Genomic DNA, 27,556 nt, shown 5'->3' with positions numbered 1-27,556 from the left:
GAATTAGCCGTAATCCTCAGAGGAGGCTTATGTCCCGCTGGCTCTATGCTAAACGGATGACACTCCTCAGCCAAAAAGATAAGGAAGTCGAAGAGGCACTTTGACCTCTATGCTTCCCGGAAAGGAGAACAAACAGAGAAAGAAGTTTGTCTAAATTCCTTTGTGGACTGAACATAGAACATCAAGGCACAAACCACATCTAGAATTACGTTGTAAACGTTCCTTCGACGAAGGAGGATTAGGACATAAGAAAGGAACCACAATCTCTTGATTGATGTTTGCGAATTGAAACCACCTTAGGAAGAAAACCTAACTTGGCTTGTAGAACAGCCTTATCAGCATGGAAAGCCAGATAAGGAGGGACGCATTGCAAGGCAGCAATCACAGATACTCTGCGCGCAGAAGCAATAGCCAGTAGAAAAGGAACCTTCCAAGACAACAATTTAATGTCTACTTCATGCATAGGTTCCAACGGAGCCTGTTGCAAAACTTTAAGAACAAGATTTAAACTCCAAGGAGGAGCATTAGATATAAACACAGGCCTGATCCTAGCAGAGCATTAACAAATGACTGCAAATCTGGAAGTTTAGCGAACCTCTTGTGCAGTAACACAGACAGAGCTGAAATCTGTCCCATCACTTGCAGAAAAGCCCTTCTCCAGTTCATCCTGGAGAACAGAATAAGTAGGTCCCTAACACCTTATAATAGATGCAATGAGCAACCAGCTTACAAGCTTGAATGAGAGTAAAAATAACTCTCTCAGAAAGCCCTCTCTTGGTTAGGACTAAGCGTTCAACCTCCACACAGTAAGCCTCAGAGAATCTAGACATTGATGAACAAAGAGACCATGATCATTAGATCCCTGCGACAAGGTAACTTCCACGGAGGAGATGATGACATCCTCACTAGATCCGTGAACTATATCCTTCTCGACCAAGACGGAGCAATCAGTATTACTGATGCCTGCTTGATTCGAGCCACTACACTAGGAAGTAGTGGTAATGGCCGGAAAAGATAAATTAAATTGAACCTCCATGGCACTGCTAATGCATCTGTTAGCTCCGCCTGAGAATCCCAGTACCTCGACCCATATCTGGGTAGCTTGGTATTGAGACGTCATAAGATCTTCCTCTTGCAAATCTCCGCAAACACTCGGGATGGAGAGACCATTCCCCCGGATGAAAAGATTGTCTGCTTAGGAAATCTGCTTCCCAGTTGTCCACACCCTCCTGTGACGAAAGGCAAAGAATGACTGGGGTTATGAGGAGGTGCGGGAGGTATTTAAGCCTTTGGCTGGGGTGTCTTTACCTACTCCTGGTGGCCAGGTTCAGTATTTCCCACAAGTATGGAATGCAGCTGTGAACTCTTCCCATATTAAGAAGGAAACAACCTTAGGAGATAAAACCATAGGAAAATACAATAAGTCTAAACAAATCACAGACTTAGGGGGCGACTTATCAGTCTGTATGACATGATTCGCTCAAGGGATCATGTCTGACAGACATCAATGAATGCAGACAGCATACGCTGTCGGCATTTATTATTGCACAAACAGTTCTTGTGAACTGCTTGTGCAATGCCGCCCCCTGCAGATTCGCGATCAAACGCCCGCTAGCAGGGGGTGTCAATCAACCCAATCGTATAGGATCGGGCGGATTGATGTCCGCAGCCTCAGAGCAGGCGGACCAGTTATGGAGCAGCAGTCTTAAGACTGCTGCTTCATAACTGCTGTTTTGAAACAGGGGCATCATAACTGCTGTTTTGAAACAGGGGCATCAAGCTCCATTTGGAGCTTGATAATTCGGCCCCTTATTCTCAGCTACTTTAGAATCCCAAACCTCAAAAGTAAACAAAATCTAATTTACATGTGAATGAATATGTTCAAACTTAAAAAAAAAAAAAAAAAAGCATTTCTCTAATTCACAAGCAGAGGAAGCCCCCTGATTGACAGAAAAAAGCCTCCCCCTCTGAGGATTCAACAAATTCATAAAAAGAAAACATTAACCTCAGTAGGCTCAGACCAAGTAATAGGAAACTTTAAAAATGACATTTTATGCAAATTTGAAGGCAGCATAGCTACCAACATATCACATACTGTGGAAATCTTAATTCTAGGAGAAAAATCTACTTTAACCTGTAATGAACTAACAAAAAGAGCAGTAACACCTTTACAAGTAAGAGCAGCATTAAAATTGTTAAAATGCCTTAAAACATTTAAACATGTATAGCATACATTTGCTAAAGTTAATGCCTCAGCCAGCTTACAGTAAACACATTTATGTTAAAATGATTTTTATTGAAATAACATTGTTAATCATAATACATGTCTTATACAGTTGGTTACATTATTATCTCATCAGGTACTTAACCATAGTGATTTCTGTAATCAACTTCTCAAATTCTCATTTCTTTCTTGTGAATTTTCATTACACAGTAGGTGCTTAAAACTAGTATACAGGGAGTGCAGAATTATTAGGCAAATGAGTGTTTTGACCACATCATCCTCTTTATGCATGTTGTCTTACTCCAAGCTGTATAGGCTCGAAAGCCTACTACCAATTAAGCATATTAGGTGATGTGCATCTCTGTAATGAGAAGGGGTGTGGTCTAATGACATCAACACCCTATATCAGGTGTGCATAATTATTAGGCAACTTCCTTTCCTTTGGCAAAATGGGTCAAAAGAAGGACTTGACAGGCTCAGAAAAGTCAAAAATAGTGAGATATCTTGCAGAGGGATGCAGCACTCTTAAAATTGCAAAGCTTCTGAAGCGTGATCATCGAACAATCAAGCGTTTCATTCAAAATAGTCAACAGGGTCGCAAGAAGCGTGTGGAAAAACCAAGGCGCAAAATAACTGCCCATGAACTGAGAAAAGTCAAGCGTGCAGCTGCCAAGATGCCACTTGCCACCAGTTTGGCCATATGTCAGAGCTGCAACATCACTGGAGTGCCCAAAAGCACAAGGTATGCAATACTCAGAGACATGGCCAAGGTAAGAAAGGCTGAAAGACGACCACCACTGAACAAGACACACAAGCTGAAACGTCAAGACTGGGCCAAGAAATATCTCAAGACTGATTTTTCTAAGGTTTTATGGACTGATGAAATGAGAGTGAGCCTTGATGGGCCAGATGGATGGGCCCGTGGCTGGATTGGTAAAGGGCAGAGAGCTCCAGTCCGACTCAGACGCCAGCAAGGTGGAGGTGGAGTACTGGTTTGGGCTGGTATCATCAAAGATGAGCTTGTGGGGCCTTTTCGGGTTGAGGATGGAGTCAAGCTCAACTCCCAGTCCTACTGCCAGTTTCTGGAAGACACCTTCTTCAAGCAGTGGTACAGGAAGAAGTCTGCATCCTTCAAGAAAAACATGATTTTCATGCAGGACAATGCTCCATCACACGCGTCCAAGTACTCCACAGCGTGGCTGGCAAGAAAGGGTATAAAAGAAGAAAATCTAATGACATGGCCTCCTTGTTCACCTGATCTGAACCCCATTGAGAACCTGTGGTCCATCATCAAATGTGAGATTTACAAGGAGGGAAAACAGTACACCTCTCTGAACAGTGTCTGGGAGGCTGTGGTTGCTGCTGCACGCAATGTTGATGGTGAACAGATCAAAACACTGACAGAATCCATGGATGGCAGGCTTTTGAGTGTCCTTGCAAAGAAAGGTGGCTATATTGGTCACTGATTTGTTTTTGTTTTGTTTTTGAATGTCAGAAATGTATATTTGTGAATGTTGAGATGTTACATTGGTTTCACTGGTAAAAATAAATAATTGAAATGGGTATATATTTGTTTTTTGTTAAGTTGCCTAATAATTATGCACAGTAATAGTCACCTGCACACACAGATATCCCCCTAAAATAGCTATAACTAAAAACAAACTAAAAACTACTTCCAAAACTATTCAGCTTTGATATTAATGAGTTTTTTGGGTTCATTGAGAACATGGTTGTTGTTCAATAATAAAATTAATCCTCAAAAATACAACTTGCCTAATAATTCTGCACTCCCTGTATCGTACCTGATATATATCTTGTAAAAGACAACTGTCACCTATATAATTTTCCTATTACTATATAATAAAAGTAATTAAAAAAACATAACAATTGGTCACTTAGGATAGATTAATCGTGTGTCATTACCGTCTCTTATTAATATTCCCCTCCATTAATGATGAAGGAGAACAATTATTAGCTGGTCTACTGTTAGAGAAATGCTTAATTGTCTTAATTGTCTTTAACAGCTGTAAGGTATTCACAACTAAAAAAAACACTAATCACTTCCCTGGGGTTTCTTAGCAAAAATGGAAAAGTGAAATGTATTAAACTTGGTCTAATATATACTCCCTCTGTCACACCATATAAAAAGTAAAGATTTGTTTGCGTTTTATGCCATTTTGAGAGATGAAACACCAAGACTGGCATGATAATATAAAAATATGTACAATTTTACAGTATTCACATAATTTCTTGATGTGCGCCCCCCCCCCACCCTCGCAAAATTCAACTACCCAAGTGCAGCCATTCTATTTAGACTGCCATTGTTGGTTGTTTCTCTCCATCATTGTGAGTTTTGAGATGCAGAGTTGAGTTTGTTGGTCTATTAGCCTGTGGTGATGTGCTATGCCAGGACAGCATAGAAATATACAAGGGCATGTAATTAAACTATTTGCAGGTTTCTACATTTCTTTAATCCTGCATCTGTCTCAAAGTACTTTATTTACTTTTTAAATTTGTCATGGTTTGCTTTTCTCCTAATTATACAGCAGTTAATTTTGCTACTGTATGTTCTGGTGACTACGAACAAAATTGCTCTGCTACTAATTTAATCGACCAATAGAACAAATAAACATTTAAAATGTGTTTGGCACAAAGTACATATTTCTCTGAATCCTAATTCTTAATAATTATTCAGTTCCTTTTTGTTTTTTGTAAACAGACATTTTCTGACGACTCCAAGGTAGATATAGTTACTCATTATTATTAATATTGTCTAGTGTCTATTTTTGGACACTTTAATTAAAAATATTAAAAAAACATTAATATTCATCTGGCAGCTGAACAAGTAATGATGCTGTAAACAAAAATAATACGCCATTTGAAAGCACATAAAAGATTTTACTGAGCATAAACTTACTTATAGACATCAAACAACTGCTTTTATTATTTTAATACTCCGACATATGCAGCGGCACTATTAAAAAAAAAAAAAAAAGTACAATTTGCGATAAACATAAAACCCCTTGTTTGACAGAATGGGTCTCACAATTGAAAAAAGTGTGTCCCTATTGCTAGTATCAAGCGATCATTATATTACTAAATATCTCCTGGCAAAAACAGTCTCAATTTGTTGTGTTTTGGGATAATATTTTTTTAGTTTAATATTTTATTCCTGCTCATTACAACATAAATTCCAAGATAATGCAAAATGACAAGTATAATAAATACGTTAACTTTTCAAATTTAATTAGTAATATAATATGATAAATATAGAACTCCAAAGGTTTGTGTTTTTGCAACAGCAACTGATTCAAAATGTGGACCAAATAAAAGTGTAAAATATTTAGCAAATAAAAACTCACATTCAGATATTCCCATTGTCATTGATATTTCTGCAAGTTAATTTTTAAAATTAAGTAATTGTGCTGATAAATACACATGAGGTTTAAAGGGACAGTCTACTCCAGAATTGTTATTGTTTAAAAAAAACATAATTTATGTAAGAACTTACCTGATAAATTCATTTCTTTCATATTGGCAAGAGTCCATGAGCTAGTGACATATGGGATATACAATCCTACCAGGAGGGGCAAAGTTTCCCAAACCTCAAAATGCCTATAAATACACCCCTCATCACACCCACAATTCAGTTTAATGAATAGCCAAGCAGTGGGGTGATAAAGAAAGGAGTAGAAAGCATCAACAAAGGAAATTTGGAAATAATTGTGTTTTATACAAAAAATCATAACCACCATAAAAAGGGTGGGCCTCATAGACTCTTGCCAATATGAAAGAAATTAATTTATCAGGTAAGTTCTTACATAAATTATGTTTTCTTTCATGTAATTGGCAAGAGTCCATGAGCTAGTGACATATGGGATATCAATACCCAAGATGTGGAGTCTTCCACTCAAGAGTCACTAGAGAGGGAGGGAATAAAAATAAAAACAGCCATATACCGCTGAAAAAATCAATCCACAACCCAAAACAAAAATAAGTTTATTTCATCTTTGAAAGAAAAAACTTAAATCAAAAGCAGAAGAATCAAACTGAAACAGCTGCCTGAAGAACTTTTCTACCAAAAACTGCTTCCGAAGAAGCAAATACATCAAAACGGTAGAATTTAGTAAATGTATGCAAAGAGGACCAAGTCGCCGCTTTGCAAATCTGATCAACTGAAGCTTCATTCTTAAAAGCCCACGAAGTGGAAACTGATCTAGTAGAATGAGCTGTAATTCTCTGAGGCGGGGCCTGACCCGACTCCAAATAAGCTTGATGAATCAAAAGTTTAAACCAAGAAGCCAAGGAACTAGCAGAAGCCTTCTGACCTTTCCTAGGACCAGAAAATAAAACAAATAGACTGGAAATCTTCCTGAAATCTTTAGTAGCTTCCACATAATATTTCAAAGCTCTTACCACATCCAAAGAATGTAAGGATCTCTCCAAAGAATTCTTAGGATTAGGACATAAGGAAGGGACAACAATTTCTCTACTAATGTTGTTAGAATTCACAACCTTAGGTAAAAATTGAAAAGAAGTCCGCAAAACTGCCTTATCCTGATGAAAAATCAGAAAAGGAGACTCACAAGAGCAGATAGCTCAGAAACTCTTCTAGCAGAAGAGATAGCCAAAAGGAACAACACTTTCCAAGAAAGTAGTTTAATGTCCAAAGAATGCCTGCAGAACCAAATTAAGACTCCAAGGAGGAGAAATTGATTTAATGACAGGCTTAATACGAACTAAAGCCTGTACAAAACAGTGAATATCAGGCAGTATAGCAATCTTTCTGTGAAATAAAACAGAAAGAGCGGAGATTTGTCCTTTCAAGGAACTTGCAGACAAACCCTTATCCAAACCATCCTGAAGGAACTGTAAAATTCTAGGAATTCTAAAAGAATGCCAGGAGAATTTATGAGAAGAACACCATGAAATGCAAGTCTTCCAAACTCTATAATAAATCTTTCTAGAGACAGATTTACGAGCTTGTAACATAGTATTAATCACTGAGTAACAGAAACCTTCAAATTTAATGATTTGAGATCTTGATGGAAAAACAGACCTTGAGATAGTAGGTCCGGCCGTAACGGAAGTGGCCAAGGCGGGCAACTGGACATCCGCACCAGATCCGCATACCAAAACCTGTGTGGCCATGCTGGAGCCACCAGCAACACAAAAGACTGTTCCATGATGATTTTGGAGATCACTCAGGGAAGGAGAACTAGAGGCGGGAAGATGTAAGCAGGATGATAACACCAAGGAAGTGTCAGTGCATCCACTGCTTCCGCCTGAACATCCCTGGACCTGGACAGGTATCTGGGAAGTTTCTTGTTTAGATGAGAGGCCATGAGATCTATCTTTCGAAGACCCCACATCTGAACAATCTGAGAAAACACATCTGGATGGAGAGACTACTCCCCTGGATGTAAAGTCTGGCGGCTGAGATAATCCGCCTCCCAATTGTCTACACCTGGGATATGCAACGCAGAGATTAGACAGGAGCTGGATTCTGACCAAGCAAATATCCGAGATACTTCTTTCATAGCTTGGGGACTGTGAGTCCCACCCTGATGATTGACATAAGCCACAGTTGTGATATTGTCTGTCTGAAAACAAATGAACGGTTCTCTCTTTAGCAGAGGCCAAAACTGAAGAGCCCTGAGAATTGCACGGAGTTCTAAAATATTTATTGGTAATCTCGCCTCTTGAGATTTCCAAACCCCTTGTGCTGTCAGAGATCCCCAAACAGCTCCCCAACCTGAAAGACTCGCATCTGTTGAGATCACAGTCCAGGTTGGCCGAACAAAAGAGGCCCCTTGAACCAAACGATGGTGATCTATCCACCATGTCAGAGAGTGTCGTACATTGGGATTCAAGGATATTAATTGTGATATCTTTGTATAATCCCTGCACCATTGATTCAACATGCAAAACTGTAGAGGTCTCATGTGAAAACGAGCAAAGGGGAACGCTTCTGATGCTGCAGTCATGAGACCTAAAACTTCCATGCATATAGCCACTGAAGGGAATGACTGAGACTGAAGGTGCCGGCATGCTTCTACCAATTTTTAAACGTCTCTTGTCTGTTAGAGACAGAGTCATGGACACTGAATCTATCTGGAAACCTAAAAAGGTGACCCTTGTCTGAGGAATCAAGAAACTTTTTGGTAAATTCATCCTCCAACCATGTTTCTGAAGAAACAACACTAGTTGATTTGTGTGAGATTCTGCAGTATGTAAAGACTGAGCTAGTACCAAGATATCGTCCAAATAAGGAAACACTGCAATACCCTGTTCTCTGATTACAGATAGTAGGGCACCCAGAACCTTTGAAAAGATTCTTGGAGCTGTTGCTAGGCCAAATGGAAGAGCAACAAATTGGTAATGCTTGTCTAGAAAAGAGAATCTCAGAAACTGATAGTGTTCTGGATGAATCGGAATATGAAGGTATGCATCCTGCAAGTCTATTGTGGACATATAATGTCCTTGCTGAACAAAAGGCAGAATAGTCCTTATAGTCACCATCTTGAAAGTTGGTACTCTTACATAACGATTCAAAATTTTCAGATCCAGAACTGGTCTGAACAAATTTTCTTTCTTTGGTACAATGAATAGATTTGAATAAAACCCCAAACCTTGTTCCTGAGGAGGAACTGGCATGATTACCCCTGAAGACTCCAGGTCTGAAACACACTTCAGAAAAGCCTGAGCTTTTAATGGATTTACAGGGATGCGTGAGAGAAAAAATCTTCTCACAGGAGGTCTTACTTTGAATCCTATTCGATACCCTTGAGAGACAATGCTCTGAATCCAATGATTTTGGACAGATTTTATCCAAAAATCCTTGAAAAACCTTAATCTGCCCCCTACTAGCTGAGCTGGAATGAGGGCCGCACCTTCATGCGGACTTAGGGGCAGACTAAATTTGCCTTAAATGGCTTGGATTTATTCCAATTTGAGGAAGGTTTCCAACTGGAAGCAGATTCCTTGGAAGGATTGAGTTTTTGTTCCTTATTCTGACGAAAGGAAAGAAAACGGTTAGAAGCTTTAGATTTACCCTTAGGTTTTTTTATCCTGAGGCAAAAAAACTCCTTTTCCTCCAGTGATAGTTGAAATAATAGAATCCAATTGAGAACCAAATAAATTATTACCTTGTAAAGAAAGAGATAGTAATCTAGATTTAGATGTCATATCAGCATTCCAAGATTTAAGCAACAAAGCTCTTCTAGCTAATACAGCTAAAGACATGGATCTAACATCAATTTTGATAATATCAAAAATGGCATCACAAATAAAATTATTAGCATGTTGCAGTAAGAGAGTAATGCTAGATATGTCAGGATCCAATTCTCGTTGCGCTAAATTCTCCAACCAAAAAGTTGAGGCAGCCGCAACATCAGCCAAAGAAATAGCAGGTCTGAGAAGATGACCTGAATATAAATAGGCCTTCCTTAGATAGGATTCAAGCTTCCAATCTAAAGGATCCTTAAAGGAAGTACTATCTTCCATAGGAATAGTGGTACGTTTAGCAAGAGTAGAAATAGCCTCATCAACTTTGGGGATTTTTTCCCAAAACTCTATAGATTTTGCTGATAAAGGATACAATTTTTTAAACCTTGAAGAAGGAATAAAAGAAGTACCTAGCTTATTCCATTCCCTAGAAATCATATCAGAAATAGCCTCAGGAATGGGAAAAACCCCTGGCGAAACCACAGGAGGTTTAAAAACAGCATTTAAATGTTTATTAGACTGAACGTCAATAGGACTTGTTACCTCAATATCCAAAGTAATTAACACTTCTTTTAATAAAGAACGCATATACTCAATTTTAAATAAATAAGTAGATTTGTCAGTGTCAATGTCTGAGGAAGGATCTTCTGAATCAGATAGATCCTCATCAGAAGAGGATAAATTATTATGTTGCTGGTCATTTGAAATTTCATCAGCTAAATGAGAAGTTTTAAAAGACCTTTTACGTTTATTAGAAGGTGGAAATGCAGACAAAGCCTTCAGAATAGAATCAGAAACAAATTCTTTAAAATTTACAGGTATATCATGTACATTAGAAGTTGAAGGAACTGCAACTGTACTATTACTGATGGAAACACTATCTGCATGTAAAAGTTTATCATGACAACTATTACAAATGACATTTGGTGGAATAATTTCTACACTTTTACAACAAATGCACTTAGTTTTGGTAGAACCGATGTCAGGCAGCAATGTTCCAGCAGAAACTTCTGAGGCAGGATCAGATTGGGACATCTTGCTCAATGTAAGAAAAAAACAACATATAAAGCAAAATTATCTATTTCCTTATATGACAGTTTCAGGAATGGGAAAAAATGCAAAAGCATAGGCCTCTGATAGAGAAAAAAGCAATGGGGTATTGAAATAATGAAAAAAATTTGGCGCACAGCGTAACGTAAACTTTTTTTGGCCCAAAAATAACCGGAAATGACACACTCGCGTCCCTAATGACGCCGCCGTGTGAAAGGTCTCGGCGTCACGTATGACGCCGGAAATGACGAAGTTGCGTCATAAATGTCTTTTTCCACGCCAAAAAAAAAATTTGCGCCAAGAATGATGCAATAAAGTTTAGCATTTGACGCACCCACTGGCCTAATACCAGCAATAGCAAAAAGTAGTCAATTGAAAAAAAAGACTAAAACCCCAGGTAAGAAATACATTTATTAAAATGTTTAAATTCCCCAAATATGAAACTGACAGTCTGCTGAAGGAAATACATGAACCTGACTCATGGCAAATATAAGTACAATACATATATTTAGAACTTTATATAAATGCATAAAGTGCCAAACCATAGCTGAGGTGTCTTAAGTAATAAAAAACATACTTACCAAAAGACACCCATCCACATATAGCAGATAGCCAAACCAGTACTAAAACAGTTATTAGTAGAGATAATGGTAAATTGAGAGTATATCGTCGATCTGAAAAGGGAGGTAGGAGATAAATCCCTACGACCGATAACAGAGAACCTATGAAATAGACCCCCGTTAGGGAAATCATCGTATTCAAATAAGTGATACTCCCTTCACGTCCCTCTGACATTCGCTGTACTCTGAGAGGAATCGTGCTTCAACAATGCTGAGAAGCACATATCAACGTAGAAATCTTAGCACAAACTTACTTCACCACCTCCATAGGAGGCAAAGTTTGTAAAACTGAATTGTGGGTGTGGTGAGGGGTGTATTTATAGGCATTTTGAGGTTTGGGAAACTTTGCCCCTCCTGGTAGGATTGTATATCCCATATGTCACTAGCTCATGGACTCTTGCCAATTACATGAAAGAAAGATAGATAATCCCTTTATTACCCATTCCCCAGTTTTGTTATATAAATACACGTTTTACCTCTGTGATTACTGTTTTTTATGCCTCTGCAGACTGCGCCCTTATCTCAGTTCTTTTGACAGACATGCACTTTAGCCAATCAGTGCTGACTTACTACGTATTGCACCAGCCAGCATGCATGCACCTTATTCTATCTATTGTGCTATTATCGCACTACTGGACGTGCTGCTCTGCTAACTACTATTTACTATACTGGTCTATTACTTGCCTACTGTATCTGCAGGCCGGTTACCTGTACATTGTACCTGCAACTGTCTGAGATCTATGATTATGGCTGTTTAGGATGAAATGCATCAGATCTTTAGTACAAAAAATTGCTTTAGTATGGCTCTGTAAAGCACAATAAAGGACAGTTTGTTATACACAGCCAAGCACTGGATACATTTCTGACTATGGACAAGTCTATGTTCCAGCAAGCCTGTTACCTGTGTACTGTACCGGCTGGTCTATTATCCGTCTACTGACTTGCTGCTGTTACCCACCTATTGTATATACAGCAATGAGAAGATGAATGCTCTGAGATAGGTGTAATACTTGGCTAAGTAGTGTGTGTGTGGTATATTTATATGTATGTATTTATATAATATAAAAACACAACTCACACTGGATTAGATCCACAGTGTGAAGTCACCTGCATTACACCAACTGTACCATAGCAATACATCTGTTTTGGATATGTACAAGCGCTTCTGATACCTCATATATGATTGAGGTTGTATAATGTGAGTGCAGCTCTTACTGTCAGGCTTTTACTATTTATTTATTAAAGTGGATTAAACTATTCCAGGTTTTTCTTGTCTTTCTATTTGTGGACATGCAGATGGGAGTTTAACACGGAAGATATACCCAGGCTAAAGGACATTTACAATACTCCAGCAGTCACCGAAACATCAACCACGTGGGAAGAAGTTCCCTGCCCCCCTTCGCCATCATCTTTCCTCATATGATTGAGCTTTCTGCCATGAGTAGATCTATTGAACATTATTTTGCAAAATTATTACATTTACATATCTCATATACAATTTACATTTGGATTTTGAATTGTAACTGCATTGTACATACTGAAGTGTGATTATTTGTTCATTGTATATCTAATCTATAGGTATAGGAGACAGTCTGTTTTATTCTGGTCTAAACATGTTACCCTCTTGGATGTGAACTTGTAGTTTTGAGGGTCGCATGACCACATCTTTACAAACATTGTAGAGGCCTTAGTTTTGTCGCCTATAGCAGTGCACATTTAAAGCTGCAATATTTATTATTCCATTTTTTCAGCTAGTTCTACCCATAATACATACATATACTGTATATATAGTACATAATTAATTAATCCAATAAAAAAACACAGGTCAACGTTTCAACATCCATAAGAAAAAAAATGTGTTATACACACCAATGAGGCATTGCATAAATGTCAGAACAAGCATAGAATATCATATTAATAAAATCTATTATTATTGTATATTAAATTCATTATCCTTCATAAAGACACTCACACTACACACACACAGTTTGCTAATCTTTAATCTATAAAAAAAAAAATGATATATCATACATTCGTATAAACATAAAACAAGTTTCTAAAAATCTAAAATATAAATTATGCTTACCTGATAATTTAATTTCCATTGTGGGGAAGACAGTCCACGGCTTCATTCATTACTTTTGGGAATTAAGAACCTGGCCACCAGGCGGAGGCAAAGACACTCTAGCCAAAGGCTTAAAAACCTCCCCCTCTTCCCTCATCCCCCAGTCATTCTGCTGTGGGAACAAGGAACAGTAGAAGAAATTTCAGGGTATAAAAGGTGCCAGAAGAGCAAAAATAAAATTTAGGTCCGCCCACAAGAGCAACGGGAGCGAGCCGTGGACTCTCCTACCCACGATGGAAATGAAATTATCAGGTAAGCATATATTTTCCATCTAAAGGGAAGGAGAGTCCACAGCTTCATTTATTACTTGTGGGAACACATACCCAAGCTCTAAAGGACACTAAATGAAAACGGGAGGGCAAGAGGCGGACCCTAATCGGAGGGCACCACAGCCTGTAACACCTTTCTCCCAAAAACTGCTTCCACCGAAGCAAAAACGTCAAATTTGTAAATTTTGTAAAAGGTATCTAAGGAGGACAAGGTAGCCGCCTTACAAAGCTGCTCCATCGAAGCCTCATTCTTGAAGGTCCACGAAGAAGCCACAGCTCTAGTCGAATGAGCCGTGATCCTCTGGAGGCTTATGTCCCGCTATCTCGTAGGCCAATCGAATCATGCTCTTCAACCAAAAGGACAAATAAGTTGCAGAGGCTTTCTGCCCCCTGCGCTTCCCTGAATATACCACAAAAAGAGATGTAGTCTGCCTGAAATCCTTTGTAGCCTGAAGATAGAACTTCAAAGCTCGAACCATATCCAAATTATGTAGTAACCTCTCCTGAGAAGAGGGGTTAGGACACAAAGAAGAAACGACGATTTCCTGATTGATGTTACGTCAGACACAACCTTGGGAAGAAATGCCAAACCGGTGCGAAGAACAGCCTTATCAGAGTGAAACACCAGATAAGGAAGCTCATATTGGAAGTCCACCAACTCAGATACACTGCGTGCCAGTGCAATAGCTAACAGAAATAGAACCTTCCAAGAAAGAATCTTAATGTCAACAGAGTGCATAGGTTCAAACGGAACCCTCTGCAACACCTTCAGAACCAAGTTCAAGCTCCAAGGAGGAGCTGATTGTCTAAAAACAGGCCTGATTCTAGACAAAGCCTGGACAAGCTCCAAGGAGGAGCGGATTGTCTAAAAACAGGCTTGATTCTAGACAAAGTCTGGACAAAAGACTGTATATCAGGAAACTCAGCGAGCCTCTTGTGTAACAGAACAGATAAAGCCGAAATCTATCTCTTCAAGGAACTGGCGGAAAGCCCCTTCTCCAGTCCCTCCTGGAGAAAGGCCAAAATCCTGGATACCTTAACCTTGTGCCAAGGATATCCATGCTTCTCACACCAGGACAAATAAGTCCTCCACACCTTATGATAGATGTGATCAGTAGCCGGCTTCCTGGCCTGAACGAGAGGATCAATCCCTCTCTCAGAAAACCCTCTCTTTAATCCTCGCGCAGTCAGCCTCAAAAAACCTAAATTTTGATGTTGAAAAGGACCCTGTACCAACAGATCCCTGCGACAGGGTAACTTCCATGGAGGAGACGATGACATCCCCACCCGATCTGCAAACCACATCCCTCCACGGCCACGATGGAACAATCAGAATAGCCAAAGTTTGCTCCTGCTTGATGCGGGCCACTACACGAGGTAGAAGTGGCAATGGTGGAAAAATGTAAACAAGGTTGAACCCCCAAGGTACCGCCAAGGCATCTATCAGCTCTGCCTGGGGATCCCTGGACCACGACCCATATCTGAGTAGCTTGCAATTGAGTCTGGACGCCATGAGATCTATCCCTGGAGTCCCCCATTCGCAACAAATTTCTGCAAACACCTCGGGGTGGATAGACCATTTCCCCGGATGGAAGGATTGCCTGCTGAGAAAATCCGCTTCTAAGTTGTCCACACATGGAATGTGGATTGCTGAGAGCGAGCAGCTATGGGACTCTGACCATTCCAAAATCAGAGAAACCTCCCTCATCTTCTCGCCCCCCCTGATGGTTGATGTAAGCCACCGAGGTAATGTTATCTGTCTGGAATCTGATGAAGTTGAATGACCCCAGAAGAGGCCACGCCCTCAGAGCATTGCAAATCGCTCGAAGTTCCAGAATATGGATGGGGAGGAGAGACTCCTCTCGAGACCATTTTCCCGGTGCCATCCTGGCACCACAAACAGCTTCCCATCTGCCAGACTTGCGTCTGTGGTCACAATCTCCCAGGACAATCTCAGGAAGGATATCCCCTGGGACAGTTGTTCCGGACGGATACACCAAGAGAGAGGGAGTCCCCGAACATCCAGAGAAATCTGTTGGGACAGATCAGAATGATTGCCGTTCCACTGTCTCAACATGCACAGCTGAAGAGGTCTGAGATGGAACCTGGCGAATGGAATGATATTGATGCTGGATACCATGAGCCGATCACCTTCATACTCTGAGCCACTGAGGGACTGGAGTAGGACTGAAGGGCAAGACAAGCGGACACAATCTTCCTGCGTCGCTGATCTGTGAGAAATATCCTCATGGATATAGTATCTATTATCGTTCCCAGGATCTCCACCCTGTTGCTCTTTCCTGAGTTTATCTTCCAACAGTGAGATTGGAGATAAAGAAGAAGGGCCCTCAAGTGATCCTCTGTGAAACTGATTGACGGCACCTGGACTAGGATATCGTCCAGATAGGGCGCCACAGCAATGCCTCTGGATCTGGCTACTGTAAGCAGAGCCCCAGAACCTTCGTGAAGACTTTCGGGCTCGTCGCCAGACCAAAGGGAAGGGCCACAAACTGGAAGTGTCGGTCCAGAAACGCAAATCTTAAGAACTTGAAGTGGTCCCTGTGAATTGGAACATGAAGGTAAGCATCCTTTAAGTCTATTGTCGTCATGAACTATCCCTCTTGAACTAGGGGCAGAATAGATCTGATCGTTTCCATTTTTAATGACAGAACAGCCAAAAACTTGTTTAAACACTTTAGGCCCAGAATCAGGCGGAATATGCCCTCATTCTTTGTAACCACAAAAAGTTTGAATAGTACCCTAGACCCCTTTCTGCTTGGGGTACTGGTACGATAACACCTAGAGAGGAGAGATCCCTCACACAGAAAGGTCTCTCTCTTTGTCGTTCTTGAAGACAGGTTTGACAGGAGGAATCTGCCCCTGGGTGGATGGGACCTGAATCCTATCCTGTAACCCTGGGCGACAATCTCCAGAACTCAAGGGTCCTGAACGTCCTGCAACCAGGCTTCAGAGAAGAGAGACAATCTGCCCCCTACTTGGTCGGGAGACCAGTCGGGGGTCGCCCCTTCATGACTATTTCGTTTCATCAGGCTTCTTGTTCTGCATGGACTTGTACCAAGACTGAGCAGGCTTCCAAGTTCCCTTGGACTGATCCACATTTACGGCCAGCTGCTGGCGATGGGCCTTGTCCTCACGAAAGGGACGAAAAGTAGATCCTTTAGGCTTAGCCTTCTTATCCTGCGGTAGGAAAGCTCTCTTGCCTCCCGTAACTGTGGATATGATCGAATCCAATCCTGGAACGAACAGAATCTTTCCTTGAAAAGGCAGAGACAACAGCCTCGACTTAGAGGTCATGTCCGCCGACCAAGACTTTAGCCACAGAGCCCTGCAAGCTAATACGGAAAAACCTGACACCTTAGCGTTCAGGCGAATAATTTGCATATTGGCATCGCAAACAAAAGAATTAGCGATCCTCAAGGTCTTAATTCTCTCCTGTATCTCGTCGATGGAAGTCTCCCTTCTCGACCATAACACACAGGGATTCACACCAATATGGCGCAGCTCCGGCTACAGCCTCTGCCAGTTAAAAAATAAACCCTGTGTGTGCTGAAACATTTTCCTTAACATGTTTTTGAACTTTTTATCCATGAGCTCTTTAAACGACAAACTATCCTCGAGAGGAATAGTTGTCAGCTTCTCGAGCGTGGAAATAGCACCATCCACCTTAGGGACAGTCCCCCACAGCTCGAGTTGAGAGTCCGGGATGGGAAACAGTTTCTTAAAGGTAGAAGAAGTGGAAAAGGAAGAACCTAATCGCTCATATTCCTTCTTAATAATATTAGTCATCTTAACAGGAAGGTCTGAGGAACTCAGCAAAAAGTGCAAATTCTCTATCCTAAAGTCAGGCTCCTCCGAAGCCGGAAGATGAGATGACACGGATTCCGACCCAGAAGGAGCCTCCTCTGAAGAATCAGAGTGGGCCTCATCATCGTATAACGCCACTGATATTTAAATATGCGTAGACAACCCCTGGGCCGCCGTTTGCAGTTGGTCCGCAAAATCTGACGGCCAACTAATCTCTCCCGTAGGACTAATGGTTGGACCCTGGGGCGCTGATAAAAGCAGGGAATGCACCTCACGGGACAGGAAAACCTCAGAGGTGGACGGCTCAGTAGTACTAGACATTCCTTTGTTTTTAGATGTTGCAACTTTATCAAAGCATGTGGAACATAGTTGAGCAGGTTGATCTACAGGAACCTCCTCACAATAAACACAGGAATGAGACTTTATTAAAGAGGGAGTCCCCTCTAACGCGTCAGAATCCTCCATAGCTTGCACTTTTATAATGGATTAGATTAAATTAATAAGCAGGCACCTTTATATCCAATGGCTGGGGCACTCATCACCTCCTATGACCTAGACTACAGAAACCACTTTGTCTTCTGCACCGCAGATCAACAGAGGAAGTGGAGACCGCCACACCCGGTCACATGGGATGCCTCGCAGGACCGCCCCTGTACTAAAAAGAAAACACGCCAAAACCGTCCGCACAAATACTCCTGGAAGTCAACCTGAAAGTTCCACCATTGCCAGAGCCTCATCTCGCACATAGCGCAGCAATCACACAATAAACAATTTACCAGGAATATTAATCCTTGATTCCATAAGATAAAAGGCACGACACTGTGACCCTGTCTACTGTGTTATCATTATGTATAAAAAATGAAACAATCTTACCAGAATCTATGCTGTGGAACAGGAACACGGCCCTTCAAGTATGACAGATAGAAGATTCGCTCCTGACATGGACTAGAGTGCAGAAAGCAGGCAGCGAAACACGTTGATTGCTTGTGGAGCTGTTAATATGAGTCGGGATGGTTTCGCAAAAAGACTCTCCCTACATCTCTGGAATCTAACTTTCACCCAGGCTCTCACTGAGAGGCTGACAGGACTACTTAAAACTCCAGTCCCATTCCGAAGAGTACTACCCTTCATAAGAGACTACTCCGAATCTTCGGCACTTCTCTGCCATCCTCCTGTGACAAAAGGCAAATAATGACTGGGGGATGAGGGGAGTGGGGGTGGTATTTAAGCCTTTGGCTGGGGTGTCTTTGCCTCCTCCTGGTGGCCAGGTTCTGTATTCACAAAAGTAATGAATGAAGCCATGGACTCTCCTCCCTTTTAGATGGAAACAGAGCATTGTAACACAATAAATGACAAAATTCTTTTAACGCCAATAATAAGTGGATGTCATCAAAAGGGGACACTCTCCTTTAGGAAATTATCAAAAGCACACTAATTTTCTGAAAACTGGTAACCAATTTTTTAATACTACTCTTTTTTTAAACTGCAACAGGTAAATCCCTTTGTGTTACAACAAAAAGGTGTGTGATTACCTGCTCATCCTGGTGCCATTCACCTTGTAGCTTTAAAGAAGGAAATTGCCAGATGGTCAGTTTACCAGAGAAATGAATTGCAGCCAGAAGTGTGCCGTCAGGTGAAAGGCTCATCTTAAAAATGCCATCCTGTGCACACAAACAGTAAAAACAAAACATTAAAAGCAGCCAAAAGGTGTGCACAATCCAGAGAGTGTGTGTGTATGTGTGTATGTATATATATATATATATATATATATATATATATATAGTATATAAATAAATAAATAAGAAAGAGAGAGAGAGAGAGAGAGAGAGAGAGAGAGAGAGAGAGAGAGAGAGAGAGAGAGAGAGAGAGAGAGAGAGAGAGAGAGAGAGAGAGAGACTGCAAGAGAATTTTCCACTAGCCCATGAGTAAGAAATTGCAGAGGATAAGTTAAAAAAAAAAAAAAAATTCAACCTGACTACTAAAACTACAGTGATACAAAATAATAGATGGATTTATTTTTTTATTTTTTTAACCAACCCTGTATGTGTGTTCTACCCTTTCTTTAATATCTCTTCAAATTTTATAAAAGGAGCCATGGACAATCTTTTTTTTCATTACTGGCTATTATGGCACACATACAAAAAAAAAGGTTTGCTGCTACTGCTCTAGAAAATGTTAACATCCCAGGGAAATTGGAGACAAACTATTAGTCAATTTCTCTTAACTGTATCATTATACTTACATTTTAAGTGCACAGACACATAATAAGCATGATCAGTGGCACATTATATTGTTCCTTTTCTTCCAAAGGAGATTTTACAATTGTTAAAGTCACTGTATATTTAAATGCTATGCACAAAATACCTGGATCAGACATTTCCATCATTTACAAAACGAAGCAGCAGAGTAACACAGGGAGCTTTTCCAAGGTCTGCTATAATTAAAGATTCTGGTTGAATCATTTTCAATTTCCAATTAACTATTTTTGTTGCTGGAGGGAGCTGCAAACGGAACCAGCTGCCAAAAAGTGCTAGTTGGTCAGGAAGTGAATTAAAGGAAAAGAAATGGACGATATTACAGCACAATTATATTACAAATGCAAACAAAGGGATGCATTTCTCTGTGAAAACCAGTACTGGGCTAAAAAGAAGTTGCACCCAGGTGATAAATCGCCATAGAACAGGCTAACAGGACATTTATTATTTAACTTTTTCTATAATTTACTTCTGTGCCTTTTCTAGTCCCCCCTGGAAAGCTAGATTACATATATTCTACTTAAAGGGACATAATCCTCATATGCTAAATCACTGAAAGTGATGCAGTATAACTGTAAAAAGCTGAAAATATCACCTGAGCATCTCTAGGTAAAAAAGGAAGATATTTACCTCACAATTCCCTCAGCTCAGCAGAGTAAGATCTGTGTAATAAGTTATACTTTAGCTGCAGGTAAAAAAAAATTAAAAAACCTAATTTATGTAAGAACTTACCTGATAAATTCATTTCTTTCATATTGGCAAGAGTCCATGAGCTAGTGACGTAAGGGATATACAATCCTACCAGGAGAGGCAAAATTTCCCGAACCTCAAAATGAATATAAATACACACCTCACCACACCACACCCACAACTCAGTTTAACGAATAGCCAAGAAGTGTGGTGATAAAGAAAGGCGTAAAAAGCATTAAAAAAAAAAAAAAAGAATTTGGAAATAATTGTGCTTTAAACAAAAAATCATAACCACCATAAAAAGGGTGGGTCTCATAGACTCTTGCCAATATGAAAGAAATGAATGTATCAAGTAAGTTCTTACATAAATTATGTTTTCTTTCATGTAACTGGCAAGAGTCCATGAGCTAGTGACTTATGGGATAGTAATACCCAAGATGTGGAACTCCACATAAGAGTCACTAGAGAGGGGGGCCATTTTCTGCTGAAAAAATTAATCCACAACCCAAAATATAAGTTTATTTTCATAAATGAAAAGAAAAAACATAAACATAAGCAGAGGAATCAAACTGAAACAGCTGCCTGAAAAACTTGTATACCAAAAACTGCTTCTGAAGAAGCAAATACATAAAAACGGTAGACTTTAGTAAATGTATGCAAAGAAGACCAAGTTGCAACTTTGCAAATCTGATCAACTGAAGCTTCATTCTTAAAAGTCTACGAAGTGGAGACTGATCTAGTAGAATGAGCTGTAATTCTCTGAGGCGGAGCCTGACCTGACTCCAAAGCCTGATGAATCAAAAGCTTTAACCAAGATGCCAAGGAAATGGCAGAAGCCTTCTGACCTTTCCTATAATCAGAAAAGACAACAAATAGACTAGAAGTCTTCCTGAAATCTTTAGAAGCTTCAACATAATCTTTCAAAGCTCTTACAACATCCAAAGAATGCAAGGATCTCTCCAAAGAATTCTTACGATTAGGACACAAAGAAGGAACAACAATTCCTCTATTAAAGGGACAGTCTACACCAGAATTTTTATTGTTTTAAAAGATAGATAATCCCTTTATTACCCATTTCCCAGTTTTGCATAACTAACACATTTAAAATTATATACTTTTAACCTCTGTGATTATCTTGAATCTAAGCCTCTGCAAACTGCCCCTTTTTTCAGTTCTTTTGACAGACTTGCAGTCTAGCCAATCAGTGCCTGCTCCCAGATAACTTCTCGTGCACGAGCACAGTGTTATCTATATGAAATACGTGAACTAACACCCTCTACTGGTGAAAAACTGTTAAAATGCAATCTGAAAGAGGTGGGCTTCAAGGTCTAAAAAAATTAGCATATGAACCTCCTAGGTTAAGCTTTGAACTAAGAATATCAAGAGAACAAAGCAAAATTGGTGCTAAAAGTAAATTGGAAAATTGTTTAAAATCACATGCTCTATCTGAATCATGAATGTTTATTTTGGCCTAGACTGTCCCTTTAATGTTGTTATAAATGAAGTCCGCAAAACTGCTTATCCAGATGGAAAATCAGAAAAGGAGATTCACAAGAAAGAGCAGATAATTCTGAAACTCTTCTAGCAGAAGAGATGGCCAAAAGGAACAATACTTTCCAAGAAAGTTGTTTAATGTGCAAAGAATGCATGGGCTCAAACAGAGGAGCCTGTAAAGCCTTCAAAACCAAATTAAGACTCCAAGGAGGAGAGATTGGTTTAATGACAGGCTTGATACGGACCAAAGCCAGTACAAAACAGTGAATATCAGGAAGCTTAGCAATCTTTCTGTGAAACAGAAAGAGCAGAGATGTGTCCCTTCAAGGAACTTGCAGACAAACCTTTATCCAAATCATCCTGAAGAAACTGTAAAATTCTAGGAATTCTAAAAGAATTACAGGAGAATTTATGAGAAGAACACCATGAAATATAAGTCTTCCAAACTCGATAATAAATCTTCCTAGAAACAGATTTACGAGCCTGTAACATATTATTAATCACTGAGTCAGAGAAACCTCTATGACTAAGAACTAGGCGTTCAATTGCCATACCTTCAAATTTAATGATTTGAGATCCTAATGGGAAAACAGACCTTAAGACAGAAGGTCTGGTCTTAAAGGAAGTGGCCAAGGTTGTAAACTGGACATCTGAACAAGATCTGCATACCAAACCCTGTGAGGCCATACTGGAGCTACCAGCAACACAAACGATTGTTCCATGATGATCTTTAAGATCACTCTTGGAAGAAGAACTATAAGCGGGAAGATATAAGCAGGTTGGTAACACCAAGGAACTGCTAACCCATCCACCACCTCCGCCTGAGGATCCCTGGACCTAGACAGGTACCTTGAAACTTTCTTGTTTAGATGGGAAGCCATCAGATCTATTTCTGGAAGACCCCACATCTGAACAATTTGAGAAAACACATCTGGATGGAGCGACCACTCCCCCAGATGTAAAGTCTGACTGCTGAGATAATCCGCTTCCCAATTGTCTACACCTGGAATATGAACCGCAGAAATTAGACAGGAGCTTGATTCCGCCCAAGCAAGTATCCGAGATACTTCTTTCATAGCTTGGGGACTATGAGTACCACCCTGATGATTGACATATGCCACAGTTTTGATATTGTCTGTCTGAAAACAAATGAACGGTTCTCTCTTCAACACAGAGTTCTAAAATATTGATTGGTAACCTCGCCTCTTGAGATTTCCAAACCCCTTGTGCTTTCAGAGATACCCAGGCAGCTCCCCAACCTGAAAGACTTGCATCTGTTGTGATCACAGTCCAGGTTGGACGAACAAAAGAGGCCCCTTGAACTATACAATAGTGATCTAACCACCAAGTCAGAGAGAGTCGAACATTGGGATTTAAGGATATTAATTGTGATATCTTTGTATAATCCCTGTACCATAGATTCAACATACAAAGCTGGAGAGGTCTCATATGAAAACGAGCAAAGGGGATTGTGTCCAATGCTGCAGTCATGAGACCTAAAACTTCCATGCACATAGCTACTGAAGGGAATGATTGAGACTGAAGGTTTCCGACAAGCTGAAACAAATTTTAATCGTCTCTTGTCTGTTAGAGACAGAGTCATGGACACTGAATCTATCTGGAAACCTAGAAAGGTGACCCTTGTCTGAGGAATCAAGGAACTTTTTGGTAAATTGATCCTCCAACAATGTCTTTGAAGAAACAACACTAGTTTATTTGTGTGAGATTCTGCAGAATGTAAAGACTGAGCTAGTACCAAGATATCGTCCAAATAAGGAAACACTGCAATACCCCATTCTCTGATTACAGAGAGTCGGGCACCGAGAACCTTTGAAAAGATTCTTTGAGCTGTCGCTAGGCCAAATTAAAGAGCAACAAATTGGTAATGCTTGTCTAGAAAAGAGAATCTCAGAAAATGATAGTGGTCTGGATGAATCGGAATATGAATATATGAATATGAAGATATTCATCCTGTAAGTCTATTGTGGACATATAATGCCCTTGCTGAACAAAAGGCAGAATAGTCCTTATAGTCACCATTTTGAAAGTTGGCACTCTTACAAAACGATTCAAAATTTTCAGATCCAGAACTGGCCTGAATGAATTTTCTTCCTTTGGAACAATGAATAGTTTTGAATAAAACCCCAGACCCTGTTCCTGAAACGGAACTGGTATGATTACCCCTGAAAGCTCCAAGTCTGAAACACAAAGCCTGAGACTTTATTGGATTTGCTGGGATGCGTGAGAAAAAAATCTTCTTGCAGGAGATCTTACTCTGAATCCTATTCGGTACCCTTGAGGGACAATACTCTGAATCCATTGATTTTGGACAAGCTGAGCTGAAATGAGGGCCGCACATTCATGCAGACTTGGGGGCTGGCTTTGGTTTCTTAAACGGCTTGGATTTACTCCAACTTGAAGAAGGTTTCCAATTGGAACCAGATTGTTTGGGGAAAGGATTAGGTTTCTGTTCCTTATTTTGTCGAAAGGAACGAAAATGGTTAGAAGCTTTAGATTTACCCTTAGGGGCTCCATGTACTAAGCCCTCAATTCATCCGTCATTTTAGACGCGGATAAACTCGCCGTTACTCGCCGCGGGCGAAATGGTGTCCGCTGTCACTATGTACTAATAATCCCCCAATAAATAGACAAGTCTAGCCCGCCGCGAGCAGTGGCGGATTATTGATAAATTTGACGTCTCGCTCGCCGCGACTAAGCTGATGTACTTTTAACTTTCAGTTAACACGTGACATGCAAGGTGTCACGAACATCATAGTAGTCGCGGGAATAGAATTTTGCTCCTATAAAAGTTCAACTTATCTAAACAACTTTATTATTGTTCTAAATTTTTTGAAGAGTGATAACAGAGCGTTATTTTTGTAATATGTATTTACAATTTGGATATGGCTTCATCTGGATCTGATAATATATAAATATTAATATAAAAATAATTATAAAGATTGACAACTATACAATACAAATTTAAAATATAGATTACTCTTTAATTACAGTCGACAAATTTGGCGCAATTTATGTACATGGAAATGAGAGACAAATTAGACGCCAGTTATGCTGTACAATGCTGATATTACTGCCTTTTATATATGTCTAGACTGGCGTCTAGATTGACTTTCCTATTGTTTTGTACCTTGCCCGCCACCTAAAAGGTGGCGAGGCAAAAATAACGAGGTGGGAGCGGAAATTGTAGCGAGCGGACAAATAGATTTTTTAGTACATTCGTTTTTGGCGAGTTGGTGGTCAAATGTGTCTAATTACAGTGAAAAATGGAGAGGTAGCGAGGTTTGGCGGATAAGTACGCTCGCAATTTTAAAGATGCGAGTTTGAACATAGTTGACGACTTTGTACATATCAGTTTGCGAGTTTTGACGCGAGATTTGTTGCGGGTAGCTCGCTGACTGCTTAGTACATGGAGCCCTAGGTCTTTTATCATGAGGTAAAGTGACAGTTGAAATAATCGAATCCAACTGAGAACCAAATAAATTATCACCTTGGAAAGAAAGAGATAGTAATCTAGCTTTACAATATTTGAGCCACAAAGCTCTTCTAGCTAAAATAGCTAAAAACATAGATTTAACAACAATTTTGATGATATCAAAAATGGCATCATAGATAAAATGATTAGCATGTTGAAGCAAGCGAACAATGCTAGAATCAGGATCAATTTCCTGCTGTGCTAAACTTTCCAACCAAAAAGTTGATGCAGCTGCAACATCAGCCATAGACATGGCAGGCCTGAAAAGATAACCAGAATATAAATAAGCTTTCTTTAGATAAGATTCAAGTTTCCTATCTAAAGGGTCCTTAAAGGAAGTAATATCTTCCATAGGAATAGTAGTACGTTTGGCAAGCGTAGAAATAGCCCCATCAATATGGGGATCTTTTCCTCAAACTCCAATCTAACTGCTGGCAAAGGAAAACAAAATTTAAACCTTGAAGAAGGGATAAAAGAAGTACCAGGCCTATTCCATTCCTTAGAAATCATATCAGAAATAGCATCAGGAACTGGAAAAACCTCTGGAGTAGCCACAGGAGGTTTATAAACAGAGTTTAAACGTTTACTAGTTTTAGTATCAAGAGGACTAGTTTCCTCAATATCCAACGCAATCAACACCTATTTTAACAAGGAACGAATATACTCAATTTTAAATAAATAAGTAGATTTGTCAGTGTCAATATCTGAGGAAGAATCTTCTGAATCAGATAGATCCTGATCAGAGGAAGATAATTCAGTATGTTGTCGGTCATTTGAAATTTCATCAACTTTATGAGAAGTTTTAAAAGACCTTTTACGTTTATTAGAAGGCGGGATAGCAGACAAAGCCTTCTGAATCGCATCAGCAATAAAATCTTTTATATTCACAGGGATATCATGTACATTAGATATTGAAGGAACAACAGGCATTGTACTATTACTGATGGATACATTCTCTGCATGTAAAAGCTTATCATGACAACTATTACATACTACAGCTGGAGATATAATCTCCACAAATTTACAATAGATACACTTAGCTTTGGTAGAACTGTTATCAGGCAGCAGGGTTCCAACAGTGGTTTCTGAGACAGGATCAGATTGAGACATATTGCAAATGTAAGAGATAAAACAACATATAAAGCAAAATGATCAATTTCCTTATATGGCAATTTCAGGAATGGGAACAAATGCAAACAGCATAGCCCTCTGACATAGAAAAAGGCAAGAGGCATATAGGAATGGAGTTTTAAATACTGAAATCCAGAAATTACACACTAGACACAACTAAGACGCCAGAAATGACGAATTTGCGTCACCGGACGTACCTTTGCACCAAAAAATTCTCGCGCCAAAAATGACGCAATAAACATCAGTATGTTTCAACCTCGCAAGCCTAATTTTGCCCGTGAAAATTTAATGAAAAAGCAGTCAATTTGAAAAAAGACTATACCCCAGGTAAGAAAAATATTTTCCTAAATATGTTTTTTCCCAAATATGAAACTGTTAGTCTGCAAAAGGAAATACAGGTAGCCCTCAGTTTACGCCAGGGGGAATGGTTGTAAATTGTAACCCAGTTTATAATGTAAGTCAATGGGAATTGAGGGAGTTAGGTTCCAGGCCCCTCTCAAAATTGTCATAAGTAACACCTAATACATTCTTTTTAAAGCTTTGAAATGAAGACTTTAAATGCTAAACAGCATTATAAACCTTATAATATAGATTGTATCATCATCAAACTAAGTTTAATGAACAAAAACATTTGCTAACAGCACCTAATTAAATAATCATACAACAGACTGCATCATCATCAAACTAAGTGTAATTAACAAAAACGTTTTTTTTACTTGCATTTTTCTGCAATCATTTCTCTGCATTGTTAGCATGTTAAATAATATTGGGTCTGCACCTATTCTATGCATTTAAATCTGCAGTGATTAATAAGCAGTTAGGCACCCTCACCTCAAGCAGCTGGACAGGAAGATAATAGGGAAGTGGCTGCTATATCTTGTTGCTCGATAGCTAATGTCTGCTCTGTGTACACAGATCAATTTAAGGCTGTTAAGTTGCATAACTTTGCTGCAAAACAAGTGGACGGCTCCACCTACTGGCTATTTTAATTAGTGCACTGCTTTCCAAAGCTTTTCAATAGCAGTCACATTACTGAAAACAAATGTTGTTATTCTGAAAAGGCGCAAATTGAACCGGCGTAAATTGAGGACCACCTGTATACATAAACCTGACTCATGACAAATATAAGTACAAAACATATATTTGGAACTTT

At 39.6% G+C, this 27,556-nt stretch overlaps 1 protein-coding gene across 3 annotated transcripts in view; it reads right to left on the bottom strand.

Annotated features, from left to right (window-relative positions):
• The window catches only part of NBAS (NBAS subunit of NRZ tethering complex), a 1,903,611-nt gene that overhangs the window by 1,497,400 nt on the left and 378,655 nt on the right, over nucleotides 1-27,556 (bottom strand). For all 3 annotated transcript variants that reach the window (XM_053709663.1, XM_053709664.1, XM_053709665.1), the window contains exon 12: nucleotides 18,873-19,001. In XM_053709663.1, coding sequence (XP_053565638.1) covers nucleotides 18,873-19,001 — 129 coding nt within the window. The remainder of the gene's footprint in view (nucleotides 1-18,872; nucleotides 19,002-27,556) is intronic.

The sequence above is a fragment of the Bombina bombina genome, chromosome 4, assembly GCF_027579735.1.
Source record: "Bombina bombina isolate aBomBom1 chromosome 4, aBomBom1.pri, whole genome shotgun sequence".
Classification (NCBI taxonomy): domain Eukaryota; kingdom Metazoa; phylum Chordata; class Amphibia; order Anura; family Bombinatoridae; genus Bombina; species Bombina bombina.
This window is presented reverse-complemented; position numbering and strand designations above follow the sequence as displayed.